Below are 12,961 nucleotides of genomic sequence, written 5' to 3'. Positions count from 1 at the left end.
GGCACAAACGTCAGTATAAGTTTTTTATTTGAAGCGTAAACAACAATATTTTTACCACACTTGAAAATGTCGAATTTCGTGCCAAATAATGTGTTTTTGCGGGGAATTCTTTAATATGAAGAAAAAAGCAGCCGAAAGTCATCGTATCTTGGTGGAAGTTTATGGTGAGCATGCTCTAGCTGAGCGAACGTGCCAGAAGTGGTTTGCACACTTTAAAAGTGGTGATTTTGGCTTGGAAGACGAAGAACGCGAGGGTGCGCCGCCAAAGTTCATGGATACCGAATTGGAGGAATTGCTCGATCAAGATCCGGCTCAAACGCAAGAAGAGGTTGCAAAAACTTTGGGAGTTGATCAATCAACCATTTCCAAACGTTTAAAAGCCATGGGAATGATCCGAAAGGTAGGCCATTGGGTGCCGTATGAATTGAAGCCAAGAGACGTTGAACGCCGTTTTATGGCATGCGAACAACTGCTTCAACGGCACAAAAGAAAGGGTTTTTTGCATCGAATTGTGACTGGCGATGAAAAGTGGGTCCATTACGACAATCCAAAACGTCGGGCAACGTATGGATACCCTGGCTATGCTTCAACATCGACGTCGGCGCAGAATATTCATGGCCTGAAGGTTATGCTGTGTATCTGGTGGGACCAGCTGGGTGTTGTGTATTATGAGCTACTGAAACCGAATGAAACGATTACGGGGGATGTCTACCGACGACAATTGATGCGTTTGAGCCGAGCACTGCGAGAAAAACGGCCGCAATACGCCGATAGACACGACAAAGTTATTTTGCAACATGACAATGCTCGGCCACATGTTGCACAAGTGGTCAAAACATACTTAGAAACGCTCAAATGGGATGTCCTACCCCACCCGCCGTATAGTCCAGACCTTGCGCCATCCGATTACTATCTCTTCCGATCGATGCAACATGGCCTGGCTGACCAGCACTTCCGTAATTACGATGAAGTCAAAAAATGGATCGATTCGTGGATTGCGGCAAAACCGACCGAATTTTTCACAAAGGGAATCCGTGAATTGCCAGAAAGATGGGAAAAAGTAGTAGTAAGCGATGGACAATACTATGAATATTAAATTTGTAACCATTTTACGTCAATAAAGTTTCAAAACCGCACGAACTTATTCATAGTCCTATTAAAAAATTGTATATTTCTTTGAATATCAAAATAACACCTCTTATTGGAAAACCCTTTATTATTAATATTCATAATATTATTATACAATTGGCGGAGTGAAGGAAGCACATTTTATTTTCTATTATTTTTTTGAATAACTTTTTTACTAAATAACAAAAAAAAATTTTTTTGAGTGTGGGAATCTGTATTTTGACCCTTACGCGCTCCATTGCTTGTCTGTTTGTATACTACAGCTGTTAAGTTAACAAGTGTCACTTACGTCAATAATTTATGACGCTATTTGCATAAATTATAAATCTTCGGATAGGGTGATTAATTTTGCGCCATCCTGTAGTTATAATTTCCTTGTGCACTCTGCTCGGAAGCATAGAGCCTCGACAAGGCTCTTCCATCGTATATGGTTCTGAACTACTGTTTTTGCGTCGTCCCATGTGATGTCAGCATCCACTCGCTCGTTCAACATCGACCTTCTCCAAGTATTCTTTGGCCGGTCGCGATCTCTACTTCCTTGCGGGTTCCGTTTCCAGAGATGCTATCTGGTGATTGTCTAAGTGTGTGACGTATCCATCGGCATTTTTGCGTTTGATTTGTCATAGGATGGGTTCCTCATTCGTTGTTCTTCACAGCGCGTCGTTGCTGTTGGTGTTTTACAGATGACGCAGATGCATTTGTTGACGAAAGATTGTAGCCTCTGTGTGATGGAGTTGGAGACTAACCATGTTTGATTTCCGTCCATACTGCATGCTTTCGCCCGAACGCTGCCCTTGCTTTGTAGTTGACATCTTCATCTGCCCCGCCGTCTATCGTGATAGTGCAGCCGAAGTAGCAGAAGCTTTCGTCTAATTCCACCGGACACCCGTCTATTGGTGCGTGACTACCATTCGGAATTCAGAGTGAACGTTGGTACGAATCTCGGTGAAAGTTCCAAATAAAGAAAGAAAAAGTTTTTTCTAATAGCGGTCGCCCTTCGGCAGGCAATGGCAAGCCTCCATGAAAAAACTCCACATAAAAAAAAAAAATCTACCGTCTAGTCGGCTTAAAACTGTAGGTCCCTCCATTTGTGGAACAATATTAAGAAGCACGCCTCTCTGTTTTTTCCCCCCTGTGTGGTATTTTCCCCTATTGTATCACAATGGACGAATTTAGATTCTTTCCCTAAGTCGGTCTGCTCGCGTGGTCAGCCATTTATCCCATCCTATCCTAAGGCAACCGGAATAAACGATTTCTGAACCGATTCCAACCTACTATTTCGAAATTCATGATAAGGCCTCCATATAAACGTTGCATGCTTCAAGTTGTACTCGATACTAATGGAATATAGAGTTTTAAAGGTATATAGACCATTAAAATCGTGGCTGAGTTCGTCGAAAAAATGTAGGCCCGGAATACAACCTTGAGAAAATGCAGCTTATATTTGTTTCAACGGTAAACTGTAAGCCGAAAAAACTTTTAAGAGCCTTCAATGCCTCGTTCAACAAATCTAAATATGAATTAAAAACATGATATGATGTCTGAATAGACCTACAGATTTAGTTATTTGATGGCATTTCTTAATATTAAAAGACATTCAAAATAGTTCACATAAAGAGTACAGCTTACTAAGTTCAGCCTGAAGATATATGCACATACATTTACATTTACATACAAATTATATAAATCCAATTTTCTTTCCTTTTATTTTTCCACAGAAATTTTCATAACAAACTTAAGGATTTAAAATACACCAGAACACGCGTTCCATGTACACCGGAAGAAAGGAAATAAAGTACATTGCGTAATTCTGTTGAGTGAAAAGCTGGATGGATGATGCAAAAAGATTGTGTTAATTGAATTAAAAACCAAGGCTGATGGTAGTTTTTCTGGCCAGTAATAATTGAAAAAGAAAAAAATCGACTCCCATACAGCAAAGCTCTGCACGACTCACAGCAGTTCAATTAAAATAAATCGAAGCGAAATAATTGATGCAGACACATTTTACGACACAAGAGTGAGTCTCACAGTGCCGCAGACGCCAAGCTTATTTATCATTGCATCCATTGCATAAAAGCACAATTTGTAACACTCGAACACCCAAACACACAAAAGCACAAGCGAACAAGTGCAACGAAAACGCCAATACCATCAACAACATCAAACAGAGCCGAATAGTCGGGGGAGACAAGTGATTGGTGTATTCAGCAGGAGCTGCAGCAACTGTTAAGCGGCGCAGTGGCAGCGAGTGGTCGTTTAAGCACAGCCGCGGCCATGCCAGGGTCTTGCCAGCGTCTCCGTTTGCCCTCCCTGACGGCGATGATGCGCGCCACACGCGCTTCTACCACCGACTATACCGCCTCGACGATACGCAAGGAGCAGCGGCGTGTCGTCATGATGGGCGCAGCACGTGTCGGCAAGACTTGCATCATTTCACAGTTCCTTTATGATAAATTTCAAACGCGTTACAAACAGACGGTGGAGGAATTGCATCGTGGCGAATATGAGCTGCCCGATGGCTCAGCATTAACGCTGGATATTTTAGACACATCCGGTTCGTATGAATTCCCAGCCATGCGTACCCTGTCGATATCAACAGCGGGCGCTTTCATACTGGTCTATGCTGTGGATGACAAGCAATCATGGTACGAGGTGGAACGGCTAAGGAATCAGGTGAGTGAGTGATGAGCTGAAGTGAAAGCGAAGTAATTGTGCGGGCGTAGGTATATGAATATTGAAGAAAATATATTTAATTTTTGTTTTCATTGCTTTTAATTTCCAATTCCATCAAATTTCCATTCCTCGCTGGATGAGCAAGCATGAACTGGCCTATTGTATTTATACACTTAGGTCTAATGATTAAGTGAATTTTTACTGATTTCCTTGACGGGTTAGTAGCCAATTACCAGAGTATTTAATCTGACAATTTCTGGCCAAAAATAGCGCCTCTACAAATCTTTGAATTTAAACGGTGAAATAGTTCGTCAAATATTTTTGAAGTGAAACCTCTTAGGCGTCGATGGACGAGCGAGAATGGAGAGTAAAATTTCAAGGCCATGCAACGTTTTGGGCATTTTCGTTCCGCGAGAGAGAAAAAAGATATAACGTAGAGGAAAAGGAGAGAGTGAGAGCTATAGCTAATATATATCTTAGATGCACTTAAGGCTTTTTTTCCTGAATTTCCTGCTCTATCCAGGTATAAATTTACTATTTTAAATAGACAATTTTTTAATGAATTGGAAGATCACAGTACTGTGGAAATCAAGGTTTTAGGAGAGATAAGGACCAGTTCCCCACGCGGCATCACCATAGGCTAAGAGCATACACTCCGACTCGCAATGGGCAACCGCTTTAACGTAACCTAACCCTGTTTGTTGATATATATATTCTTTTAGTATTTTGAATAATTACGGTCACATGGAGAGTGGGCGTGTGAAAGTTTTCTCATTACATTCATTCTATTCTTACATTTACAAAATACCGAAAGAGCTAGGAACAGCCTTGTAGAGGACTAGAAAAAGGCCAACGAAACTTCCAGCGAATACTATAGATTTTCATTTGCTTTACAAAAGGCACTTCCGTACCCTAAACTATCTGTTTTGTTAGCCTATTATAAGCGAAATATGTACGTTTACAACTTGGCCTTCCATAATTTCCATAATGCCAATGTTAAGATGTATGAATGGGATGAAACTGCATCATCAAGAGGTGCACAAGAAGTAGTATCATGCATTTTAGCGCATATAGAGGATATTATAACTACTCAAAAACACGCAATAGCTTACAGTGATGCATGTTCAGGTCAAAACTTCCAATGAACTTGGTGTAGCAGTGAGGGAGAGCGTTGTCCAGGAGCCAACAGTGTCGTATCGTCGTCGCGCTCAGCATTTTGGCGTCAGTGAAACCACAATGAGGCGCATTTTAAAGGATGATTTAAATTTGTTTCCGTATAAAGTGCAATTGACACAAAGATTATTGTCGACAGGCCATTCACGTCGCTTGGAATACGGCCAAACGGTCGCTCGAATGGTTGACACTGAACTCAATTTTTGGAAGCAAATTTTAATGACTGACGAGGCACACTTTAATCTCTCTGGCAGCGTGAATAAACAAAATTGCCGCATTTGGGGAACTGAACATCCACACGAGATCCATGAAACGCCATTGCATGACCGGAAAGTAACTGTTTAGGCCGGCATTTGCGCCAAAACCATCATTGGGCCATATTTTTACCGAGAAAACGAAACGGTCGATGGAAACCGATATCGATGGATGTTGGCTTCTTATATCTACCTGTAAATGCGTGAGAAAGGTTTAGACGGTTACTGCTTTCAACAAGACGGTGCGCCAGGCCACACTGCGAATGCAACAATTGAGTTTCTGCAACGAAAATTCCCAGGACGTCTAGTGTCAAAAAGAGGTGACATCGACTGACCCCCCAGATCACCTGACTTAACCCCCCGTACTTCTTTTTGTGGGATTATCTGAAAAGTAAGGGCTACGCCAACAAACCGCAGACTATTGACCAGCTTAAGGCAAACATTCGTGCCGAAATCGACGCTGTAAAACCCGAAATGCTTGACAAGGTGATGACAAACGCAGAAAAAAGATCGCAGAAGGTGGCCACTTGATTGATATTGTATTCAAAAAATAGTTTTAGTAAATTGTAAACAACCAAATGAAATAAAAATACCTCACTTATACAAATCCGTTGTTTTTTTTGTTCAAAGTTATTCAATGTTTTCATACCGACATAAAATTTGGCGTACCCTGTAGAAGGGAAAGCCATTTTCGGTAAAAGGAATATCGCAGCCGGATTTTATTTTGACGAAGTCACTAGAAGAATCAATAACAAAATGAATAAAAAAATACCGCGGGCGATTCTGCTTTTGGCTGAAAACTCAATAGATGCGTTTCTTGGAAAAAGTACATTTTATAGTTCTGCAAAACTTCTTTAGATGATTCTAAATTCCACGTTTTGGGTCTTTACCTACAAGAGGAAGACCAAACACAATGGACACAATGAACATTTTCGTATGAAATTCATAAAAAATTTATATTGGTAATAAATTTCCATTAATCAAAGCTAACCAAATTATAAATTATAATGTCGCATAATATAAAAATATTTTGTAACTCTTTCGAACGCAATTCATTAACAAAGAAATATATGACTTAGACCACTTCCACAATTATGGCCACTTTTAATAAGTCCCGGCCCTGGATAAGAAAATAACATTTTTTTTCAAAAATTCTTCTTTATTCATCAAAGCAGTCCCCTTTGGTGATGATGCAATCATGAGTTTGTAGCTTTCCTATGCCTGTTTTGTAGAAGCATTTATGTTTGACCTCAAAATACGCTTCAGTTTTAGCGATAACTTCGTCATTTGATTGAAATTTCATTCCTCGAAGCATTTTTTTGAGGTCTAAAACAGCCAGTAGTCGCTGGGGGCCAGATCTTTACTATACGTTGGTCGGGGAAGCAATTCGAAATGTAGTTCGTTCAATTTGACCATCGTTTTCATCGATTTGTGACACGGTGCATTGTCTTGGTGAAAAAGGACTTTTTCCTTCTTCATATGGGACCGTTTTTCTGCGATTTTCTCCTTCAATTGATCCAATAATTACCAGTAATAATCAGAATTAATTGTTTTGCCTTTTTCCAAATAATTAATAAAAAATATACCATTCGAATCGACGCCATACCCTTTCCAGCTGACTGTTGCGTCTTTGGTCGCTTTGGACGGCTTTCACCCGGCCCAGTTCACTCAGATGACTACCGTTTCGACTTTGGTGTGTAGTGGTGGATCCATGTTTCATCCATTGTTACATATCGATGCAAAAACTCAGACTTATCCCGCTTAATAATGTCCAAACAGCGATTTGAATCATCAATTCGTTGTTGTTTTTGTTCCGTTCGTGCAAAATAGTGAACGCACGCTTTGATATCTTCAGGATGTCAGCTAACTCTTGCGATTGCCAATGAAGATTTTGAGGGTTTTTTCAATATTTTCTGGAATAACTGCCTCATTTGGACGACTAGGACGTTCAGCATCATCGGTGTCTGTACGGCCACGTTTAAAGCCAGTAGATGTTATCCGATGAAGCAGAGTCCGGATAACGTTTATCGAGCCATTGATTTGCTTCAGCCATTAATTTTTTTTTCAAAAGCAAGCAATGATAAATCAACACCCGAAATTGCTTTGAATTCATTGTTTTTAAAAATAGCAAATGTAGCGTCACTTAAGGGGGTATCCTGCTTTAGATTCTTCAAAAATCGACTTTATTTTTGCATAAATGTCTTCCCAAACTATCCCAGAATGTCTCCTCAAAATTTCAGAAGCAAATTCAAAATATTTTCGGAGTTACAGAAGAAATTGTGAGAAAGCCTCGAGCAGGTATACGAGCTGTCGGATCGCTCCAAGTGCGATTTCTCGGTTTTTTATTTTTACGATTTTTCCTAATTGGAGGGAAAGATAGGGAATAAGTTAAACGTCCTATCAAAACGAGATAACATTGATTGTATTCGGAATTTAATTCTCTTCTAGTTGAACCTAAAAAACCTTAAGAAAGTAATGATTGACCCACTTTTTAAACAATCTAAAGTGAATTTGTTTTTCCAAAAAAATGAATTTTTTTTTTAATTAGCGAAAAATTGTTGAATTTCTCACTTTTTGTTTAATTTTCTTGGTTTAACTAGAAGCTATACTATACTAAAATAAAATTTTTTTGGGTTCTGATGAAAATTGCTTTCCGGCCGCACGACACATCACACTCGAGGCGCCTCAGCAAAATGCTTGTACCAGGCATAATAGGACATATATTTTAATGAAAAAATTTGAGAAAACTGTTGAAATATATAAAAATAAAAGCTGAAAGTTTCGTTTCAATCGAATATTTCTTTCCTTCCCAAAAAAATCCACGAAAAAATCGATGTTTTGAAGCCTCTAAAGCAGGCTCCAGTTTTACCAGTATACCTTTAGAGGTTAGCACTACTAAATAACAAAATCGATATGCTATTAGTGGTGCCATCTAGAGGTCAAGCCGGGGACTTATTGACCGATGGTTATATCAATTTTTCTTTTAGACCGTTAGAAACAATCTTTTGCTAAAATTAAAATGCATGAAAATTGATTAAATAAGTAAAAAAAAAATAATAATTGGCGCGTACACTTCTGTTAGGTGTTTGGCCGAGCTCCTCCTCCTATTTGTGGTGTGCGTCTTGACGTTGTTCCACAAATGGAGGGACCTACAGTTTCAAGCCGATTCCGAATGGCAGATATTTTTATGAGGAGCTTTTTCATGGCAGAAATACACTCGGAGGTTTGCCATTGCCTGCCGAGAGGCGACCGCTATTAGAAAAATGTTTTTATTAATTTTGCTTTCACCGAGATTCGAACCAACGACCTCTCTGTGAATTCCGAATGGTAATCACGCACCAACCCATTAGGCTACGGCGGCCGCCGTACCTGTTAGAAATAATCCTTTCGATCTCGCAGTATTCATAACAATATATAAAATATAATATTTTCATACACCCTTTGCATTTGATTAGTGGTCAATATCCTTCTTTAATTTTAAATTTTAGTGTACTCTCTCTGTTTATCAGGTTTTTGTACAAAGTAGGAATTTATAACAAGAATGTGAGGGTATGGCATAAGTGACCAGCTTTGCACTGTCCGCAAAATTTGAGCTGCTTACAAAATTGAATGTTTTTACCAAATGAAAATTCTACTTATTGGTTTAATTCCTAGTGTTCGAAGTGTACTATTATGAAATGTGCGATAATTATTATGCTTGATTTGTGTTGACCTCGACCTTACACATTTCTACCAATGTCAGTCGCTCAAATTCCATTGTAATTCAATATAATTTTATAGGCCATGTGGATAGTAATTAAGTAAAGGGTGTGGCATTTATAAAAACATACAAACATACATACATACATCCATCCATCCATTCATATTATCTACTGAATCTGAATTGCATCACCTCAACTGTCTCGCATTCATCACCTTATTCTCTTTACTTTTCGCTCCAGATAATTGCGGCCCGTGGCCTCAAAGTGCCCATCGTCATTGTTGGTAATAAGGTGGACTTAAATGAAGCCGAACGACAGGTGCAGCAGGAAGTGACCGAAATGATTGTGTGCGAAGATTGGAAATGCGGCTACATCGAATGCTCGGCGAAAGACAATGTTGGCATTGTGGAGATCTTCAAAGAGTTGCTGGCACAAGCAAACATTCGCTACAATCTCAGTCCGGCTGTGAGGCGGCGCAGGCAGTCACTACCCTCCTACAGCAGCGCAGCAGCAGGTGCAGCACGCGCCAGCAAGAGCCCATCACACAAATACACATTGAAACGTCACTCATGCACCATGACATGAAGGGCATGAACGGATGTCATGGAAGCAAAGGTGATGAGAATTCCTTGAATACATATAAGGAGCTGCACTGATTTTATTTGAAAACAAAACAAGAAGAACAAGATAAAAACAAGCATAGGGCGGGTGTGAACAGGTGGTGTGTCAATACAGCTAAAGGTTGTGTCATTTATTTGCGGCGAGCTGTCAATGATCAAATGTTATTTAAGCGCGGTGCGAAGGTTGTGTACGTTGACGTACAGTCGAAGGCAAGAGCAGGTGGGCGCCATTGAGCGATGTGGCAGGTGTCATTTGGAAGGCTGCTATCAACGTCTTTGGGCTTGTTCTGTGTATTTTCATTTCACCGACGATGACGTTAACCGTAGCGCAAATTTCTGTGACATCGTCAATATAAACGCGCTTAATTTTTTTTTTTTAATTTTTGCTTTTTGTTTGTTTGATGTGGTTGCATTTGGATAAGGCTGTGTTGAGGTTAGAGGCAACGAGAAAATAATTATAAAAAATGAATAATGAATGAAAAAATAATTCGTAGAATTGTAATATATGTCTTTGAAACTCACATAAGAAGCATAAAAAAAACGCCAAAATTATGAAAGATAAACGAAAAACGCAGACAGTCAAAGTATTTTTCACAGAACTGATATTAATTTTTTATATATTTATTAAGTCAACAATTTTGGAGCAATTTAAGGACAAATACGGGCGGGTTTTCGAAAGTCATAAATTTACACATACATACACACATACATACATACATATTTAGTCAAGGAGTTGTCTAACCAAGTAAAGTTTAAAAATATCCCATTTTGATAGGATACGCGTGGGAGTATCGTTTTGTAGTATACTAAGCATACAATTTAGTAAATACGTGTAGACTTGAATTTTTTATATATATGAATATTTGTAATAGTCTATTTTTAAGTTGGTTATAAATATAATCATAGATTCTGCGCTGCGATTTGTAGTCACTTTAGCGTAATAAAAAATGACTTTATTTACATTTAGTTGAACTTCTACCAGGAATTCGGCATCCGCTTTTGTGATGCCGGCAAAGCAAACAGTCAATAAATACGAGAATTATTACTTACTCATGCCTCTAGAGAGCCAGAGCCGGCATTGCACGAAAAAATTTATAAACTCTGCACCGTACATTACGTTTGGTTCATCCCACAGCGCCAGTTCTGCTTACCAAAAGTGGCCCACTGGGCGCATTATATCATAACCTCAACTTTCATATCAAGAAACGGGAGGTTCTTACCCATTTAAAGCTTGAGAATAGATTAAAGTCGTTCCGATCCTAAACCCCCTAATCATTCGCTTTACCAGATGAGATCATTTCGCATAAATTTTAAATGCACCAGCTATCCGAAGGGAAACTTCAGAGGGAACCAGCTACTAGAATCGAGGAGAAATCGCGTTGGTCTTTAGAGTAGAAATTTACATATCGTAAACGAGAAGATGTCAAAGAATTTGTGTGAATGGTGAAAAAGGATCGTAAACATATATTGGGTTGGGGAATAAGTTCGTAGTGTTTTTACCAAAGACTTTTATTTAAACAAAAAACAATAATAATATCAATAACTTCATCAATTATATATGCGCCATTGCTGTTTACAACCTCTTCCCACCTCTCAACCAATTTGTTGATGCCGTGCCGCAAAAATCGCCTGGTCTGGAATCAAAGCAGTTGCAAAGCCAGTTTTTAAGAGCCTCTTTGTTATCGAAGGTAATGCCCTTTATATGGTTTGTCAGGGAGCGGTAAAGATGGTAGTCAGTCCCACCAAACACATATCAAGATCTTCTTTGCATAAGGATTCGGCTTGACTCTCGGCTTTGGCATATCTGCTGGAGGCACCCACTCCTTTCTTTGCTTCATATTGAAGAATAGGCACCATTTCTTATTTCCCGTGACGATTCGGTACATAAAGCGCTGTTTAAGACTGCGAGTTGCTCGTTGGCGGGCGACATGCTGAAAAGCAGTTTGAATACGACTTTCTTCTGTTTTTCGTTGAGCTCGTGAAGCACCCAGGCTCCAAATATTTCGGTAAATGAATGGTCGCTGAATGAAGGTGATTGAGAATCATTTAATGATAGCAGTTCATTTTATCCGCCATTTCACGATGGTTTGACGACTGTTCTCCTTCAAAAGTGATTTGAGACGTTCTTCATCGAATTCAGAAGGTCTTTCACTGCGGGACGTGTCATCGACGTCAAAGCCATAATTTGTGAACTTTGCAAACTATTTCCATGCTGTAGAATCGCCTATGACCTCTTCTCCGTACACGTCGCAAATGTTTCGGGCTGCTTCGGCAGCTTTTTGTCCTCGATGAAATTAAAGAGGTTGATCCATCTAAGGGCCACTGCATCACGTGTTGTTAGCGCCAAAGCTTCTCCTACTCTCCTAAAGTGTAGTGCGCGCCGAAAGTGGACTTTACTACTCACCTGCCTATTTCAAAGCTGATGCTATTGCCGCTGACGTTGGTCTAGTTGCAAAAAAACAAAAAAAAAATAAAAATTTTATTTGTGTGTGCTGCTTAATCCCTTAAGCCTAGTACAATTTTCGTAAAGTGTATCCTTAACAAAAAAAAAAAAAAAATTTAAATGTTGCACTGGGCCTGCAAAATAATGGACACCACTTCGTTATCTGCAGAACACTTTTTCGCTCGATTGCCTATTTTTCATTTTTGCAAATCAATAACTAAATGAAGAAGCTTAATTTAGATTACAAAGCGCAGTTAAATAGGTCAGCCGTCGAGCGCAGTCTTGCAAACGAAGCAGATCCGCAAAGACATCTTTTAATTTTTATAAAAGCCTAGTGGGATGTACTCATTTAATAGTCACACGGTTTTCTTTATAATTGGCTAATAATAAAATTAAAAATATCATCAAAATGTAAAAAAAAAAATATTTTGCGCGAATGGTTTATACCTGGACAACGAGCATAAACTTTAAATTGTTTGATAGATACTTCACGAGATTTCGATCACTACAGCCATCTGTCGGGAAAATAATGGATTTCTTTTTCCCCAAACTCATAATACCTTTCGAATCCCAAAAAACTGTAATCATCATCTTTCCCAGCCATTGTAATATTTTAAACTTCTGGTAGCACTGCACCATTTTTGTGCCATTGCATAGACTATTGGAAAAAAATCTGGCCAAATTTCGCTGTTTCATTTCAAACTTCCGGGTAGAAGTTGGACCGAATGTAAATACGGACATATCCACGCATACAAATAAGTAGTTTTAGATGTTTTAGTATATAATTCGTGCATACATTTTAGAAGGTACGAAAATAATTGAAAACGTACATATAGGAGGCGCAAAATTAATCAACGAATTCGTTTTTGAATAAATTTTTTACTAAAAAAATTAAAATGAAAAAATTACTAATAGAAAACTTTTAAACTTATGGATCTAAAAATTTGTGCACACACTATGTTATCTTTT

General features: G+C 38.9%; 1 protein-coding gene across 1 annotated transcript; it reads left to right on the top strand.

Moving 5' to 3' along the window:
• The first annotated feature begins 3,402 nt into the window (after positions 1 to 3,402).
• LOC129246306 (ras-related protein Rap-2a-like) lies at positions 3,403 to 9,514 on the top strand. The gene is made up of 2 exons (XM_054885008.1): positions 3,403 to 3,801; positions 9,170 to 9,514. The coding sequence occupies exons 1-2, from the start codon at positions 3,403 to 3,405 to the stop codon at positions 9,512 to 9,514; spliced, it is 744 nt and encodes a 247-aa protein (XP_054740983.1).
• The last annotated feature ends 3,447 nt before the right edge of the window (positions 9,515 to 12,961 follow it).

Source organism: Anastrepha obliqua, chromosome 4, assembly GCF_027943255.1.
Source record: "Anastrepha obliqua isolate idAnaObli1 chromosome 4, idAnaObli1_1.0, whole genome shotgun sequence".
Classification (NCBI taxonomy): Eukaryota; Metazoa; Arthropoda; class Insecta; order Diptera; family Tephritidae; genus Anastrepha; species Anastrepha obliqua.
This window is presented reverse-complemented; position numbering and strand designations above follow the sequence as displayed.

Bases quoted from the DNA above. Each gene is read 5' to 3' on its own strand.
- LOC129246306 (XM_054885008.1), top strand. From the start codon at position 3,403: ATGCCAGGGTCTTGCCAGCGTCTCCGTTTGCCCTCCCTGACGGCGATG. The intron at 3,802-9,169 runs GTGAGTGAGTGA...TTTTCGCTCCAG, and splicing joins TGGAACGGCTAAGGAATCAG to ATAATTGCGGCCCGTGGCCT.